The sequence below is a fragment of the Heptranchias perlo genome, chromosome 5 (assembly GCF_035084215.1).
Source record: "Heptranchias perlo isolate sHepPer1 chromosome 5, sHepPer1.hap1, whole genome shotgun sequence".
Classification (NCBI taxonomy): Eukaryota; Metazoa; Chordata; class Chondrichthyes; order Hexanchiformes; family Hexanchidae; genus Heptranchias; species Heptranchias perlo.
The window spans coordinates 93,892,017-93,911,513 of record NC_090329.1 but is presented as its reverse complement, the minus strand read 5'-3'; the positions used below and the strand labels follow the sequence as shown (position 1 = coordinate 93,911,513).

The following is a 19,497-nucleotide window of genomic DNA, read 5'->3' as shown; positions in this document are numbered from 1 at the left end:
AGATAATCTGTTTTTGTTGCTGTTAGTTGAGGGATAAATGTCAGCTAGGAGACTGGGAGAACTTCAAAGTACTATGTGATCTTTTGATCTTTTACGTCCACCTGAGAGGGCAAATGGTGCGTCAGATTTAATGTCCCATCCTAAAGACAGCACCTCCGTCAATGCAACAGTCCTTCAGAACTGCACTGAAATGTCAGCCTAGGTTATGTACCCATGTCTCTGGAGTGGGGCTTGAACCTACAGCCTTCTGACTCAGAGAGGGATCCTCACCACCATGAACGCACTTGCCAGTGCTTGGCTGCAAAATTCTTGTAGTGTTGCAGAGAATGCCACTACAAAGTCCGCTTCCTCCATTGGGGATTACCATTACCGCCACACCCTGGGGCCTACTACCACATGATGGGCATGGGAGCCACGGTAGCACAAGGGGACTCCAGGAAAATCTGCCAGGGCCACACACACCGCACCCCACCACCATTGCCATTTGCATGCAGTGGGCGAGGAAGGGGTGGCTTCAGTGTTGGGGGGGGGGGGTAATTGGTGACAGGGTAATTGGGGACAGAGCTATGAGGCCAGATAATGCTTGTTGCACAGACAGTCAATACCAAAATCTATCCTGTTGTCTTTTAAACTTTGAGTTTTGCAATCTTGAGGGAGGAGTTGTATAGAAAACTTTGAAACTGTTTGAAACCAAGATTGTGTATTAAGTAGGATATGGAGCTATGAAACAGACTTTCATTTGATGACACCACATGAAGCTGAGTGAATTGCCGTTGACATACCAGCTGTTTTCAATTGCACTAGATTTCAGTCCTGTATTGACCATGTACCAAAAGTCACTAATTAAATCCATAATTGATTTTGTGATCTTTTTTGGGGGGGAGGAGGGGATTCTTTGTTTCTACATTTTCAGTTGAGGTGACATGTTTTTGGCTTGAGATTCACCATTGGGCACTGTCAGACACAAAGATACTTATGCCATAAACATTCTTTGAAAACTTAAAAAATATTACAACTCTGCCAAAAATACTTTGCAACTTGCTACCATTTGTGAGTTATGTAAAACTTCCTGAAGATTGTAAACAAATAGTAAAATGCTGTTTATAATTTAGCTAAACCATTTCTTCCCAAAATGGACAATGAGATTACAACAGATTATTTAACACAAACATTGAATATTTGGAGAATCCAATTTTGAGCCAGAGCCACTTTTAATAAATTTTCAACCTCAATTTCAAACTAGCTGTGGAAGTTGTGTTTTGGTTTTATTTAGCATGTTCAGCTCTACAGTTGGAGTGAGTCTTTGGCTTAGTGGTAGTATTCCCGCCTCCTGGTCAGGAGATACAGGGTTCGAGCCCTGCTCCAGACAGTCCCAGCGAGTGGAGACCGGAGATCTGGCTCTATATTCTGGGTTATATCCAGCGGGATACCAACTTACGAATTAAGAGCAGAAGTAGGCCATTCGGCCTCTCGAGCCTACACTGCCGTTTGATAAGATCATGGCAGATCTGATTGCGACCTCAATCCTACCTTTCCCATACTTGCATTAGTGGGTGTGGGTGTGGGTGCCCCCCCCCACCCCTCAATATCTTATGAATTGTGGGAGCCCATAAAAGCCTCCCACCACATAGGACTAACCACCCTATCGACTGGTATGGAAGGAGTGTTCACATCGCAGCTTGTCAGACTGTTAATCGTCCTGCGAATGCTTCTACTACTATTCTCCAAGGGAAGAGTGTGACAATACAAAAACAACAACTGCTACAGTTCAAAGCATTGCATCGAGTGCATTCAAGACAGTTTTCCGGTTGTTCTTGAACGAACAAGAGGACAGGCCATACTAGATTTAATGTTGAGTAATAAGCCAGAATTAGTCAACAATCTAATGGTAAGGAAACACCTAGCTAACAGTGACCAGAAAATGATTGAATTCGATATTAGGTTTGAGAGGGAGAAGGATGAGGCGCAAACCACGGTTTTAAATAAAGGGATGAGACAGAAATTGACCACAGTAAACTGGGCAGAACTGTTAAGTGGTAAAACTACAGATGAACAGTGGGAGATGTTCAAAGAAGTATTCAGTACAATACAAGATTTGTACATACCCCTAAAAGGCAAGAGCTCTACTTCTGTAATTAAACAACCTTGGTCAACAAAAGAGGTGAGAGATAGTATAAAATTAAAAGAAAGGGCTTACACAAATACAAAGAATAGTGGAGATCCTGCAGACTGGGAGAGATATAAAGAACAGCAAATGGATACAAAGAAAATAGTAAGAGTTGCAAAAAGGGTATACGAGAAAAAACTTGAGGGATGTCAAGGATAATACTAAAAGTTTTTACAAATATATCAAGAGAAAGAGGGTGGCTAAGGTTAATGCGAGCCCCTTAAAGTCAGACACAGGTGATATTATAATTGAAAATAAGGAAATGGCAGACTTGCTAAATAATTACTTTGTATCGGTCGTCACAGTAGAGGATGAGGATAAAGTACCAGACATATGAGGAAAACTAAAAATAAATCAAGGGGAGGAACTTACTAGATTTAATATGTTAAAATGGAGAAAATAATGAGACTGAAGATAGACAAATCTCCAGGATCTGATGGTTTCCACCCCAAGGTATTAAAAGAAGTAGGTGAGTCATAGGTTTCTCAAGGCATCAAGCCGATATCTGTCTGCTGTAAAGTAAACAAATCAGAAGATGGGTTTTATAAAAAGAGAAATAGAGTGAAGATTAAAGGAAGTTATTCTTCAACTGTATAGAGCATTGGTCAGGCTGCACTGTATTTTGTGCAGTTCTAGAATCCTTACTAGAGGAAGCATGTAGGTGAGTTGGAGATGGTGCAGAGAATAGTTACTAGAATGATTAGGGGACTTCAGAATAAGTATAAGAAGGTAGACTCAGAACTCATGAACAAAGCACATAGAGGACAAATGAGGCATGGAGACAAGGCCATAATGGTGTCCGTCTAATTTTCCATTCATTATTTTACCATCTCTTTAAGAAATAAGCTCAACCACTTCTGGTAGTTCTACACCCCCACTATCCACTCCCTCTGTGAAAACTGAGGCAAAGTACCTATTTAGTATTGCTGCTTTTTCCCTCACTCTTCACTGCAAGCTTGCCTCCTTCCTCATTTAGCAGCCTTACCTCTACCTTGACTAGCTTCTTATTACTAATGTGTACGTAGAAATCTTTTTAGTTTTTTACTTTTTTTATACTCAGCCTTTCTAATCTTTTTTAACTTTCATTATATTTATCCTGGCTTTTTTATTATCTGTCCTGTAAATGCTGAATGCTTTTTTTGTTTCAGATTTGATCTAATCTCACAATTTATCCATGGAACCTCAGCTTTTGACACACTCTTTTTTTTCCCAAGGACTATGTTTGATTTTTACCCTTTCCATCTATTGTTTACATATTTTCCTTTGCTGATCTACAGTTCTATTTGCCACTTTTCCTTTCTGTTTAATCTGGGCAGAGTCCCTTTGCTTTTTTTCCGCAGTCAAGTTCCCTTGACCTTGACTTTTCCTTTTCTTTTCTTGCAATGTACCTAATTATATTACAGTCAGTATTTCCCAAAAGTTCCCTAACTTTAGGTTACCTCTTTGTTCCACTTCAGTACTCAATATAGATTGTCCCCCCTGATTCCTTATTTTGTGTTCTATTTATGTTCCATGTTAAGTAAGTAATTAAATAATCATGTTAAATGTAAATCTTTAAAAGGAAATTGAACACATTTGTTGCAGAGCCATTCTAGCCAGATCAATGTGAAGCTCTTTCTATATTCCTTTCCTCAACGTCAACTGTGGTATCATTTCCAGCAATGCCAAAAAAATGTAATTGCAATGAAGTCATTTCTGGTGCAACAGTAAATAAAACTAATGCAATACAAGTCAATTTTATGTGTTTCGCTATATAAAATTAGATTTTTTTTCCTTCCTGTTTCAGCATATGCTATCAAAAGTTGGAATGTGGAACTTTGACATTTTCTTGTTCGACCGTCTGACAAATGGTAAGTTCATCAGTGAATTTTTAGTAAGTTGGTGTATGCTGCTTGTACTTTGTCTATCAAAATGTACTTTTCCCTGTACTGTTCCATAACCATATTAAAAATAATACCACAAGTATATAGTTGCAAGATGTTGCCATTTACAAAGGGAAGATATTGTGCATTAAATGGGCAAGCTCTGAAAGCATGATGCTTTGGGGTGTAGGGGCCAAAACACTGGTGATCCATCTGGTTCCCCGGAGCATGGCGCTCGGGTGACTTTAACTCTTGGGGCTCATTTAAATCCCCTCAAGCTGACTCCCGTCCAAAGCCAGCGGGAAGGATGTAAAAACCAGCAGGCAGGAAATGGAATTGCATAGCTGCAGGCCGCCGCCCGGGACCCATGGCAAGGCAAGACAGGAAGGAAGGAAGGAAGGAAGGAAGGGGGTCCACGCCAATCGCAGCCAGGGAAGGAGCACACCTGCTCCTCCTGGGCCACAAGGAACCTTACCAAAATGTTAAAAATTAGTACGCACCTGGGCCTCTTCTGGCTTAATGCCGTACTGGGCGGGCAGTTTACAATTGGGGCTATAATGAAACAGTTCATATGCTAAAAATTGAGAAACTGTATCCACATAGTAGTTGGACTAAGCCGAGATTTCCATAAGAATAATTCTAAAGACTCTTTAGAGGTTTTTGATGTTTCAAAAAGAGATAACTTCCATATCAGACATACACTGCCTTCCTTAGGCTACTGTCGGCTTTTTTCCTAGAGGAAGCAACAGTGAAAATGTTTTTTTGTTGTGACACAATATTGGGGAATAAACTTTTTTTCAAAAACTGTATATACAAGTCCAAAGAAAAGGGCAGATTGGGTGGAAATTGGGCATCTAGGGAATGCTTTCACCTGAAACAATATAGAAGTTCTTTCAAGGTAGGTGCTCTTGCTTATCAAATTTTGCTCAGAAATCCAAACAAAGAACGTGAAGGTTGCTTCCAATATTAGCTTTATAGAGGTTATCCAATGCCTTCTTAAGACACCCAAAAAGGTGACTGTTGCTCTCATGGACTACCTTTTGACTCACCCTGTATTGTAGGATTATCAAATGATTGGTAGGAGCATTCTTACAGTGTCTGCGTTAAGACCAAGGGTCCTGAAATGCATGTGTCATGGGACAGGAATAGCTGTCTGGTATTATTTAAAAATGGTTCTTTTATCCATGTATCAAAAGAATATTAGAAGGTATTGAATAAGTAAGTGTAACTCTTAGCCCATCAAGCCTATTGCTTTCACAGACCATGTACAGTATGACCCTTTATGGACTTTATCAAACTCGTTTCCTGTCTTAAGGAAAGGATCTGCAAATTTTCTTATTGCCAACAAAGATAAATTGAGCAAAGCTCCAGGATACTTATCTAACCAGACATGCTATTTATCCATTCCTGACCATTGCCTTTCTTACCGTGACAATTCAGAAGTGATCTTTCCATAGAATGTTTGATCATCATTATATTCTATTCTTATTTCTATAACCCTTAATCCCATTGCCAACCAGATAGTTTTCTAGCTTTCTGTTAAAAGTGTCAATCGACACAGTATTAATCACTTTAGCTGGGAGTCTGTTCCTCATGTTGAATACTCTGAGTGGGGGAGGGGCTTCCTTCAGTTCTCAAGTCTTGCTGAGGCTTTTTAATTTGTACTCCTGTCCAAAAGTTCTGCCTCAAGTACAGTTTTGCAAGTTAAAAAAACTGCTTCTATCAACATTATCCATTACTCTTAGCATTTTAAAAACTTGAAACATGTGACTTAGATCTGTGAAAAGAAAAGAAAGACTTATATTTATATAGCAACTTTCCTGATCTCAGTGCATCCCAAAGTGCTTTAGAGCCAATGAAGTACTTTTGAAGTGTAGTCACTGTTGTAATGTAGGAAATGCGGCAGCCAACCAAATGCCTTTGATGTGCAAGACATAAAAAGCTTTGTTGATAACTGTCTCATTTTAACTAAATACTTTAAGTGATCAATAATCATTTCCAAATCTTTTTCCTTTTCTAGTGTGTGTTGGCTCACATTTACCTACGTTAAAATACATCTACCAACCCATCCATTTAATTCATTCAGATCTCTCTTTGAATTCTAGCAATCGCTCTCACAGTTATCATCTAACCATGAATGCTGGTTTTATCATAAATTTTTTAACATGACAAGAGGCACTTGTGACAAAAATAAAGCACTTTTGTTTATAATGGGAGGGGGGGGATTTTAATCCACCCGCCTGGTGGGAATGGGGTGGGAGCACAGTTAAAGTGGCTGTGCAAAGACTTAACCGCTGTTCCCGCCATCTTAACTGGGCCCTTTTCTTAGGTGGCTGAGGCAGCAAGAGTGCTCCTCCAGGCCCAACAAAAAAGGCTGGGCCTCTGAAGAGACCTGCGAGACGGGCCATATCTCCCCACTGCCCCGGCAACTTCTTTGGTGCTGACAGGCGGTCTCCAGGCCCCGCCATTTTGACCTGCCCGAATCCAGCCATTGTCTCACTCAGACTATTTCAGGCAGGCAGCTGGCCGGCGCCTTATAAATGAGGCCTGGGTGTTAAAATAGCCAGGACCTTAAACTGATGACATCGGGCAGGTTTGACATTAACCAACCCACCACCCGAACTCTGTTCCCATCTAAAATTCTCCCCCCCCCCCCCCCCTCCCGACTATATGTCATGGCATCATGATATTAGCTTCTTTCTTTCAATCTTGGTACATATGGGGTTAAAAACCAGTTCACTCTCAAAAAATGGCCCAGCCTGTTCGTGATACAATAGCAGAATGTAGATTTGTATTGCTAGATGTCCAAGGGAGGGGCCAATGCATTTAAATATAATAGGTGGAAATCTGACTGGGTGGATCTCACTCATTTTTGCAATCTGTTATACTTCATCTGTGTCCATTTCTTTGGGCGTAGTGGATATTAAAATCGGCTCCATTACTCTATCTCACCCTATCTTTTCTTCCTCCCATTCGCTTCACTGTATTATTATTCTACTCTAACCTTTTTTCTTTTAAAAAATGACAAGATGTGAATCGGGAGTTAGGGTAACTGACTGAAAATCTGCTCAAAATAAGGGGTTTCGAAAAGGTTTTTAAAGATAGAAAGAGAAATAGAGGGTGGCGAAGCTTTGGCAGGAAGTTCCATATAATAAGGCTGTGCATACAATGGCAGGGTGCTTTATTGCTGGTCTATCATACAGTTTCTTTTCTGTGAACCCTCTTCAAAGCATCACTATCCTTTTGAAAGTAGGGTGCCCAGTACTGCACATAATATTCCAAATGTTCACTTGCTGATAATCTATACAAGGTTAGAGTAAGTTTTGAATTATAGCAAGATGCCGTTGAAATTCATCTTAATATTTGACTAGGTTTGTTGACAACTGTTAATTATTGTTTATTTCAGTAACTTCAGATCATAACTCTTGCTCCCATTTTTTTTGTGAGACTGCAGCTGCTGGTAATGCTTCTGCTGTTGCCATTTACAGCTCCTCTAGACCCATCTTTTGTTTCTTAACTTGTCCCATTACCACCCTCCTGGCCTTGCACCAACATCCCTTTTGTCATTTAATCACTGTTGCCCTCTACCCTATCACAGACCTTCCCTTTTGTTCCTTCCTCCCCCCCCCCCTTCCCTGGCTCCATACTTGCTTAAAAACTTTAACTCTTTAACATCTTCCAGTTCTGACGATAGGTCTTCGACCTGAAACGTTAACTCTGTTTCTTTCTCCACAGATGCTGCCTGATTTGCTGAGCTTCTCCAGCATTTTCTGTTTTTATTTCAGATTTCCAGCATCTGCAGTATTTTGCTTTTGATTTGTTGATAACTTTAGGAAAGTGTCAATAAATATTTACACCCAGTTAAAATCCCCCCCACCATACAGTCTTTAATAAACATAAATCTCCATATGCAAAGAAAAATTACCCCATAAAAAGCTTGCAGATTTATTGTTTATACAATTTCTAACTTTTCTATATTTAAAAAAAATCCTTAAGCCTCAAAATGGTTCAGAAGAGAAAAAATGTTAGTTGAATTTTTCTTCTCAATAAAGAAGTGAGTGACTAAAATTGTTCTTGATCAACAATCTATTTTCTTACTGTCAACACTGAAATCACATTCACAATTGCTGCTGCTCACAGATGCTATCTGTATGAGCAGTTTATAGTAGAATACAGGAATACATAGAAGTTACAACATTGAAACAGGCCATTCGGCCCAATCAGTCCATGTTGACGTTTACCCTCCACATGAGCAAATAGTTCCAATTGTATTTACCTACCCTGCTCCCATATTCGTTCAACCCCTTTTCCTTCCTCCATGTATCCAATCTGATCTTGAATGTTGACATAGTTTCTGCCTCAACCACTAATCCTGGAAGTAAATTCCACAGCCTCACAACTCTCTTGTGTAAAGGACTCTCTCCTGCCCACTGTTCTAAATTTCTTACATTTAATCTTGTATCTATGGCACGTCCTTCTTGACCCCTGAATTACTGGAAACAGTCTGCTTCTATCTACCCTCAGCAATCCTTTCATAATTTTAAACACTTCTGTTATAGCACCCTGTATTCTGTATTCTTCTAATGAAATAAGACCCAATTTTTCAAAATCTTTCTTCATATTTGTATTTCCTCATACCAGGCAGCATGCTAATGAATTTCTGTTGTGCCCTCTCTAAAGCCTCAATATCCTTCCTATAGCGTACACCCCAATACTGTACGCAACACTCTGAGATTTTATGGTTTATATAGGCTTATCATTACTACTTGGTTTTTATATTCTGTATCTTGTGATAAAACTTAGAATTCCAGTAGCTTTTTTATGGCCTTGCCAACCTGAGGTGCTGCTTTTAATGTTCTGTGAAGCTGGACTCATAAATCCCTCTGCTCTTCTACAGCATCAAAAGCATTTGACTGATTCAGTTGGTTCGTCAGCAGACCATGACTGTGAAAAGTTGATATGATCCTATGGAGTTTTTCCATTCTAAATATTGAGAAAATTGTTACTTAAAAATCGTGATAACAGGATGTACAGTTTATGGACAGGAAGTGCGTGCCATTGTAAGATTTTTAATAATGTATGTCCAACATATTATTATGATACAATTTACCTATATCCTTTAGAATCTAATACTTCAGTAGAATTGGCTAAAGTGCCATATAAGAGACTTGTTGTGAAGAAGAAGGGCCATGGCCTTATTCAAAATTAATTAAGGACAGTCAGCACGGATTTGTTAAGGAAAGGTCATGTCTGATTAACTTGATTGAATTTTTTAAGGAAGTAACAAGGAGGGTCGATGAGGGTAACGCGTTTATGTAGTCTACATGGATTTAGCAAGGATTTTTAGTAAGTCCCACATGGCAGACTGGTCAAAAAAGTAAAAGCCCATGGAATCCAAGGGAAAGTGGCTAGTTGGATCCAAAATTGGCTCAGTGGCAGGAAGCAAAGGGTAATGGTTGACAGGTGTTTTTGCGACTGGAAGGATGTTTCCTGTGGGGTTCCACAAGGCCCAGTACTAGGTCCCTTGCTTTTTGTGGTATATATTAATGATTTGGGCTTGAATGTGGGGAGCTTGATCAAGAAGTTTGCAGATGATACAAAAATTGGCCGTGTGGTTGATAGTGAGGTGGAAAGCTTTAGACTGCAGGAAGATATCAATGGACTGGCCAGGTGGGCAGGAAAGTGGCAAATGGAATTCAATCCAGAGAAGTGTGAGGTAATGCATTTGGGGAGGACGAACAAGGCAAGGGAATACACAATAAATGGGGGGATACTGAGAGGTGTAGAGGGACAAAGGGACCTTGGAGTGCATGTCCACAGATCCCTGAAGGCAGCAGGACAGGTAGATAAGGTGGTTAAAAAGTCATATGGGATATTTTCCTTTATTAGCCGAGGAATAGAATATAAGAGCAGGAAGGTTATGCTAGAACTATATAAAACATTGGCTAGGCTACAGCTTGAGTACTGCGCACAGTTCTGGTCACCACATTGCAGGAAAGTGTGTGATTGCAGTAGAGAGGATATAGAGGAGATTTATGAGGATGTTGCCAGGGCTGGAGAATTTTAGCTACGAGAAAAGATTGGATAGGCTGGGGTTGTTTTCTTTGGAACAAAGAAGGCTGAGGAGAGATTTAATTGAGGTATATAAAATTATGAGGGGCCTAGATAGAGTAGATAGGGAAGACATTTATCCCTTAGCAGAGGGGTCAGTGACCAGGGGGCATAGATTTAAAGTAATTGGTAGAAGGATTAGAGGGGAGCTGAGGAGAAATTTTTTCACCCAGAGGATGTGGGGGGGTCTGGAACTCACTGCTTGAAAGGGTGGTAAAGGCAGAAACCCTCAACTCACTTAAAAAGTACTTGGATGTGCACTTGAAGTGCCGTATCCTACAGGGCTATGGACCAAGTGCGGGAAAGTGGGATTAAGTGGATAGCTCTTTTTCGGCCGGCACAGACACGATGGGCTGAATGGCCTCCTTCTGTGCCGTAACTTTCTATGATTCTGTGGTATAGAGGGATGACTTGGATTGGTAAGATACAGCTAATGGTTTGCTCCAAAAATGTGTTTCGTTCTCTCTTGTTCTCCATATACAAGAATGATTTGGATGTGGGCATAGAAGGAATAATGTCAAAATATGCTGATTAATAAATAAAAATGGAGGCATGGCAAACTGTGAGGAAGAATGCAGAAGAACATAGGTTAGGAGAAAGGATGTATGGTAAATGTAATTGGCTGTAGATAAATGTGAAATAGTACATTTTTCAAGATAGAGATTATAATATACCCTAATTAGCAAATAGAGTAGAAGAACAGAGAAACCTGGGAGTGATAGTACACAGCTATTTAAAACTCGAATTCAGGTGGAAAAAACTGTTAAAAACGGCAAATAGGATCTGAAGCAGAGAGGTGATGATGAATCTGTAAAAGATATTTAAAAGACATTTAGGTTGCAGTTGAAATACTGTGTGTGGTTTTGAGCATCCCTAAAGAAAATTGGAAGCATGGAAAGGGTGCAATGTAGATTTACTAGAATGATACCAGGGATGAGAGGATATATATTATGTTGAGAGATATAATAAAAACCCAAGGCAAATTTCTGAGGTTTCTGTATTTCGGAATAAACATCTAAGATAATGGATAATAATGCCCTTATTTTTACTTTTTGCTAAATTTGAAACCCAGAGATAACAAGACCATGGGTAATGTGCAAAAAAGAAACAGTAGCCTAAAAAACAACAAAATGAAATGCAACCTTAGAAGCCTTTGATGAACTAAGGTGGAAAATGGCACATTAAATATGAAAACTTTGACATGAGCACAGTTGGAAATGCCTGCTGTAGCAATGGAGAAAAAGATTGATCTCTGCTTCAGAGAGATATTGGGGGTGACTTTAAACCCCAAGATCGGGTGTGTTGGGGGCGGGTGGAAGTTGAAAATAGTTGTTTTTTTGGGTCGCAACCGCAAAATATTTAGACTTTGCATTCCCAGTGGGAAGCCTGTACTTTTACACACCCATGTTAAACCCGGAAATAAAGCTGGGTTGTGGTGGCAATCCAAAAAACAACTATTTTCAACTCCTACCCGTTCTTGGGGTTTAAAATCACCCCCATTATTTTTACAGAACAAGAGAGGAGAGGAGAAAATGTCATAAAACAGCAATAATTTTGAATTCTTCATATCGGCAATCTGTTGGAATAAACCCAGCGTATAGAGGATGCGAACTGAGAAGAATTTATTTTTCTTCCAGACTCTTTCAGTTTTTTTCTCTTTTTTCCACCATCAACAGAATTGAAGCACAAACCCACATCCTATCCAGGGATAATATAACTGTGCATCTACATGACCCATTACTGGATGACCATATAATTTATTGTTTTATTAAATTTCAGTGCTAAAATGATGTCAATGTCAATTAATTGCTAACTTGTCATTCTTTATTTCAGGGAATAGTCTTGTCACCCTGTTATGTCACCTGTTCAATAAACATGGTCTCATTCATCATTTTCAGTTGGATATGGTAAAATTGCACAGATTTTTAGGTAAGTCAAATAAATGTATGGCAGTATTAAATATTTTATATGTAGTGAGTTTAATATTATTGCTGAAGAACTGTTAATATATATTTTTTTAAATATCACAAGAATGATAATGTAGTCCTGGCACAAAAGCTCCAGGAACACAGCTCCTTAAGTGCTGTGGGTGCCTGTAGCACATATTGCTGACTTTATGCTATAAAGTGAGGCCCGCTGATATAACTAAACAATTGGCGCATGATGTACTGGGGGCATGCAGGGGTCGGAGTCAGAAAATCTGGCGTCCAAAGCTCTTCAAGGGAAGAGCTTAAAGAAGAACTGACTCCAAATTTTAAAAATAGCAGAAGTAAGATGTAGAGGTAGAATGGAACCATTCTAAGATGTTGCATTGAAGTCGCAGGAGGTGCTACAGATAAGGATGGATCTTTTCAGAGCTGAGGGGTGCCCTCTAGTAAAGAATACTGCCAGATCAGCTTGGTGGCAAAGATGTATAAGATCTTAGGCTGCAGTTGGAGTATTGCATACAATTCTGGGCACTCCATTATAGGAAGGATATAAAAGCTATGGGCAAGTTGCAGTGTCAATTCACTAGGAGGACACTCTTGCACGTTCTAGTAGCTGGTTCAGAATGGCATTAGTGGAAGCTTGGGAGTAGTTTGTGCTGCTACAGTTGGTGCATGACCCAGGGAGAAAACTGAGGAAGGTTAACCTCTCACATTAAAAGAAACTGGTTTACACTCTGTTATAAAATACCATGCAATCTATTTTTATGAACCATCTTGATTTCTGTCAGCTACCTGTTTTAAAAAAAACACAAATGAAACGTTTACACTTGTGCAACTGCTGCTTCAGACTTTATGGTGACAACTTTGTAACTAACTTTTACATGTTTTTTCCCTATCAGTTATGATTCAAGAGGATTATCACAGCCAAAACCCATATCACAATGCTGTTCATGCTGCTGATGTGACTCAGGCAATGCACTGCTATCTAAAAGAACCCAAGGTATGAATGAATCTAATTTACAATTAACTACAAACAAAAAAGGCTTTTAAAAAAGACTCTCACAAAAGTTAGTCACAGGGCAGCGCAGGCCTGGAAGCAAATTTCTTTCCTGCTATCTTGGGTGTTAGGTGGCACAGATTTGTTTTTATTTTAAAATGGCTAGATGAGGTTTGTATCAACTGCGTTGTTTAACTGACAGGTGTACAGTTTATCAAACCAAAATACAACCATGTTTTCTTGTTATGCAATGACTGAGTTCTGTCAAAGGACACTTTCCCCCCCCCCCCCCCCCCCAGTGACTAAAGTTCCGAACATTAATGATTCAATATTAGAATCATAGAATCTTACATGACAGAAGGAAGCCATTCGGTCCATCGTGCTTGTGCCAGCTCTTTGCAAGAGCTGTCCAATATAGTCCCACACCCGAGCTTTTTCCCCTATTACCCTGCAAATTAGTCATCTTCAAGTACATGTCCAATTACCTTTTGAAAGTCCTTTCAGGTAGTGCTTTCCAGATCTTAACAACCCTCTGTGTAAAAAAACATTCACCTCATTTCTGCTCTAGTTTCTTTGTCAGTTATTTTAAATCTATGACCTCTGGTCACCGACCCACTTGCCAGAGGAAACAGTTTCTCCCTATTTGCTCTATTAAAACCCCCCATAATTTTGAATACCTCTATTAAATCTCCCCTTAACCTTCTCTACTCTAAGGAGAACAATCCCATTTTCTCTAATCTCTCCACATTACTTAATTCCCTCATCCCTGGTATCATCCTGGTAAACCTCCTCTGTACCCTCTCCAAGGTCCTGACATTCTTCCTAAAGTATGATGCCCAGAATTGTACACAGTACTCCAGCAGAGGCCTAACCAGTGATGTGTACAGGTTTAGCATGATTTCCTTGTTTTTGTATTCAATGCCTATGTTTAAAAAGCCAAGTATCCCATATGCTTTCTTAACCACCTTATCAACTTGCCCAGCCACCTTCAAAGATTTGTGAATATGCACCCCCAGGTCCCCCTGCTCTTGCATAAAATAGTACTATTTAGATTATACTGCCTCTCCATGTTGTTCCTCCCAAAGTGCATCACTTCACACTTATCTGTATTAAATTGCATCTGCTACGTGTCTGCCCATTTTACCAGTCTGTCTATGTCCTCCTGAAGTCTTCCACTATCCTCCTCATTATTTACTACTTTGTCATGTTTTGTCTGCAAACTTTGAAATTGTACTCCCTATACCCAAGTCCAGGTTATTTATATATAACAAGAAAAGCACTGGTCCTAATACTGATCCCTGGGGGACCCCACTGCATACTTCTCTCCAGTCAGAAAAACATCCACTCACCATTACTCTCTGCCTCCTATCCCTTAGCCAATTATGTATCCAAGTTACCACCATCCCTTTAATCCCAAGTGCTTCTATTTTCCGAGTAAGTCTGTTATATGGTACTTTATCAAATGCCTTTTGAAAGTCCATATATACAACATCTACTGCACTACCTTCATCAATCCACTCTGATACTTCATCAAAGAACTCAATCAGGTTAGTCAGTCACGATTTGCCTTTAACAAATTAGTGCTGGCTGTCCCTTATTAACCCACGCTTCTCCAAGTGAGATTTAATTTAGTCCTTGACAGTAGTCTTCAGTAGTTTTCCCACCACTGATATTAAACTGGCAGTTACCAGGTTTATCCCCCTCCCCTATTTTGAATAGGGGTGTAACATTCCTCTGGCACTACTCCCATATCCAAGGAGGATTAAAAGATTGTGATCAGAGCTTCTCCTACTTCCACCCTTGCTTCCCTCAGCCACCTAGGATGCATCCCATCTGGACTGGGTAACTTGTTAACATTAAGTGATGCCAACCTATTAAGCACCTCCTTTCTATCTATTTTTATCTTATCCAATATCTCTACTCCCTCCTCCTCTACTGTGGCATTAACTTCATCCTCTTCTTTTGTGACGACAGATGCAAAGTACTCATTCAGTACCTCAGTCATGCCCTCTGCCCCCACAAGAAGATTTCCTTTTTTGTCCCTAATTGGCCCCACCATTCCTTTAACTATCCTTTTACTTTTTATGTTTATAAAAGATTTTTGGGTTCCCTTTTATGTTAATCTTTTCTCATACTCTCCCTTTGCCCTTCTTATATCCTTCTTCAATTTCCCCCTGCACTCTGTATTCTGTCAGGTTCAGAATACAATAGAAAACCAAACATTTGTCATAAACCTCATTTTTCTGTTTTATTTGAACCTCTATTTCCTTTGTTATCCAGGGAGTTCTAGCTTTGGATTCCCTATCTTTCCTCCTTATGGGAATGTTCTTGGTTTGTACCCAAACTATCTCTGCCTTGGAGGCCTGCCATTGCTCATTTACTCTTTTCTTGGCCAATCTTTGTTTCCAGTCCACCTGTGCTAGATCCCTTCTCAAATCACTGAAATTGGTTCTCTTCTAGTTGGGTGTTTTTACCTTTGATTCTTCTTTCCATAACTACTTTAATCCTAATCATATTATGATCACCATCATGCAGATGTTCTCCCACTGAAACACACTCCACTTGCCCTACTTTATTTCCCAGGACTAAATCCAGTACTGCTTCCCTCCTTGTTGGGCTAGAAACATACTGATTAAAAAAGTTTTCCTGTACACATTTTAAGAATTCTTCACCCTCCTTGCCCTTTGCTCAATTTTATTTCCAGTCTATATTAGGGTAATTGAAGTCCCCTACTATTACTACTGTATTATTTTTACATTTCTTTGACGTTTAGCTACAAATTTGCTCCTCCATCTCCTCCTCACTATTTGGGGGTCTATGATAAACACCCAGCAATGTAACAGCAACTTTTCTGTTCCTTAACTCTAACCAAATAGATTCAGTCTTTGAACTCTCTAGTGTATCGTCCCTCTGTAGAACTGTAATATTACCCTTGAACAAAATTGCCACCCCCTCTCCTATCCTTTTTCCTACCCTATCCCTCCTGAATACATTGTAGCCAAGAATATTTAGTTCCCATTCCTGCCCATGTTTAAGCCAGGTCTCCATTATAGCCACTGTATCATAACCCATGTGGCAACTTGTGCCTGCAGCTCATCAACCTTATTTGTAACGCCCCGCACATTAACACACATGCATTCCAACACCATGCTAGTCTGGTTTGCTTTTTTCCTCCATCTATCTCCTGCTCTTGCTACATTATTCTTTGTTCTGTTGCTATTTGTCCCTCCTAGTTTTCTATACACCTTGGGCCTGATTTTACCAGGCCTGCGGGTTTCCGGCGGGTTGGGTTTCGGGTGCGTGGCCTCCGCGCCCGGTGAAATTAGTGGGTTGCCCGCGCGATCGTAGCAGGCAATCCACTAATTGGATTCACTTACCTGCTCCTCCGGGGTCCGCGCTGCTGGTCTGCGCATCGGGCGGGCTGCGCATGCGCAGTACGATCTGTCAGCTGGAGGCTCTCTAGTTAAAGGGGCAGTCCTCCACTGACAGATGCTGCAACCAATGGAACAAATTACAGCATGGAGCAGCCCAGGGGGAAGGCTGCTCCATGCTGTAAGGGTGAGGAGGAGGGGGAGGACAGAGATCTTCCACCCGGCGGGCGGGAGGAAGCGGCCTGCCTCTGCCACCAAGAAGGACTGGCTCGAGGTGGCAGAGGGGGTCACCTGCACCACCAACATATCGCCCACATATCGCCCAGTGCAGGAGGCGCTCCAATGACCGCAGTAGGTCAGCCACAGTGAGAACACGTAGTCTTTCCCCTACACTCCGTCTGCCAAAACACTGCCCCCACCCCACATCTCCTTCGGCACCGCCAACACTACTCTGTCACATCACCCCTCGTACCCACTCAAACCCCATCCTCATCTTACCTGCACCTACTCACCTCGCCAGTACTCACCCCGCCACTAACACGCAACCCAATCCTCATACAATCTCATGGCTCTATCCCATACGCACCCTCTCGTGCATCTCCCTCACGGCCAGCCTCACTCAACCTGCCACCACCTGTGCTGCAGCCACAGGGCATGCATCACATATGTGCAGTAGGCAGCGTACGGCAAACGTGTCGTGAGCATGAAGGGGATGCACAAGGGTGTCTGAGGGTTTGCCATGGGTGTTACCTATATTGAATTTCGGAGCAACAAACATCACACATTATATTGGCACCACCACTGCCATGTCTCCGTGAATCCTGTCTGTTGTGTGCAATAATGCCCGCTCCTGGGTATCACTATGAGGACCCACCACTGATGCCACCCATTGTGTTACTGCAGAGTAGGTGCAGGTGTATTTGCAGGGCTCTTCCGCGCAGACGACTGAGAGACATCGGCGGTGTACCCGGCTGCACCCTGGAAGGATGCGGAGGAGAAGTTGTGGAGGGTAGTGGTGACTTTGGCAGCGACAGGTAAGCAGATGGTGCTGGGGCCAGCCAGGAGCAGCTCGGCATGAAAGAGGCTGCAGATGTCCACGACTACATGTCGAGTGAATCTGCGCCTCCATGTGCACTGCTGCTCGGAGAGGTCCGGGGAGCTGCGCCTCGGTCTGTGGACCTTGTGGCAAGGCTAGTGCCCTCTGCGACGCGTCTCTCTCTGCGGTAGCCCTCCCTCCTGCTGTACAGGTGGATGTGTCACAGCACTCTGTTCTGGAGCTCCACGTGTCAGAGGTGGACGGCATGGATGGCGAGGCTGGTGATGCTGTTCGTCCTCCGAGGGGGTCATGACTGCAGCTACGGCGGCCCCCATCCGCAATATGTACATCTGAGGGGGTCCGCAAGGTAGGCACATGTCTCCGGACCCCGGGGTGAGTGTGCAGGTTGGTGACTTTGACCATTAGGAGGGGGGTGGTGGAGGCCACACTTTGTCCCAAGTGACAGAGCGGCTCCTGCAATGGGTGAGGGTCTCCCCCCCCCCCCCCCAACCTGTCAAATGGACCTTTGCAGCTGCCACAGGCTGACGGCTGCAACACGTCCACTTCAACTAGGACTGTTTCCCCCAGTGTGTGAAACAGTCCCATGTTTCCCCAAAATCACACACAGTCCCTTAATCAAGTCAGTTAATGACCTGAACAAGCAAAATAAATAACCTCAAGTGGCATCCCGCTGGCTTTAATTGCCTGCGGGATTCCCACCAGCGGGGGCCACGCACGCACCCCCGCACGTCATCGGGGAACCCGGAAGTGGGCGGGATCGTGGCGCAATCCGGTCACGTGACTGGATATCGGGATTTTTGGGGCCCCCCCGCTGGAAACCCACAGGAAACCCGACGGTAAAATCGAGCCCCTTGTCTCTCCTCTCTGCTGCTACATCCGGTTCCCCTGCCAAATTTGTTTAAACCCCCCCCCCCCCACTACAGCATTAGTTAACCTCCCTGCGAGGACATTGGTCCCAGCCCTGTTCAGGTGCAACCCGTCTGGCTTGTACACGTCCCTCCTGCCCCAGAACTGGTCCCAATGCCCCAGGAATCTGAAGCCCCCCCCTCCTGCATCACTTCTTCAGCCACGTATTCACCTGCACTGTCTTCCTGTTTCTGTACTGACTAGCACGTGGCACTGGGAGTAATCCATAAATTACCACCTTTGCAGTCCTGCTCTTTAATCTTTTTCCTAGCCCCTGAAACTCTGCCTGGAAGACTTCAACCCTTTAACTACCTATGTCATTGGTTCCAACATGGACCACAACATCTGGCTGTTACCCTTCCCCTTGCAGAATGTCCTGCACCCATTCAGTGCCATCCTTTACCCTGGCACCAGGGAGGCAACACACCATTGTTGGAGTAGCAGTTGCAGAAATTGTACCAAAGTTTACAAAAAAATGTGCCATAATCATATTACAGTTTACGCTGATTAAAAAGTTGTTCAACGACTTTACAGTAAACCTTTGTAATTTTACTGACATCAGCCTATTACCCCAACAACATGGATGTCTGACAGAATCAATAAGGCTTTATTGAGATAAAACTGTCAGTGTAAATTCAGGTGAAGCAATTTTCCTAATCTCCATTCACATTAGAAATACTGTACTGCAGTAAAAGTACATTTGGATTTTTCCAGTAGGAACAGACATCGGCAAAAATTTACCTACTTTTGCCTGATTATTTTTTATATATAAAAAGAAAGACTTGCATTTATATAGTGCTTTTCATGACCTCATGACATCCCAAAGCACTTTACAGCCAATGAAGTATTTTTGAAGTATAGTCACTGTTGTAATGTAGTAAACACAGCAGCCAACTTGCGCACAGCCAGCTCCCACAAACAGCAATGTGAGAATGACCAGATAATCTGTGTCCTTTTTTAGTGATGTTGGTTGATGTTTAAATATTGGCCAGGAAACCAGGGATAACACCCCTGCTCTTCTTCAAAATGGTGCTGTGGGATCTTTTACGTCCACCTGAGAGGACAGATAGGTTTAACGTCTCATCCGAAAGACGGCAC

The 19,497-nt window shown here is 42.0% G+C and overlaps 1 protein-coding gene across 2 annotated transcripts in view; it reads left to right on the top strand.

The window, feature by feature from the left end:
• Positions 1-19,497, top strand: part of LOC137321938 (3',5'-cyclic-AMP phosphodiesterase 7B-like) — a 167,984-nt gene that overhangs the window by 125,422 nt on the left and 23,065 nt on the right. For both annotated transcript variants that reach the window (XM_067984824.1, XM_067984825.1), the window contains 3 exons: positions 3,954-4,017; positions 11,974-12,069; positions 12,968-13,068. In XM_067984824.1, coding sequence (XP_067840925.1) covers positions 3,954-4,017; positions 11,974-12,069; positions 12,968-13,068 — 261 coding nt within the window. The remainder of the gene's footprint in view (positions 1-3,953; positions 4,018-11,973; positions 12,070-12,967; positions 13,069-19,497) is intronic.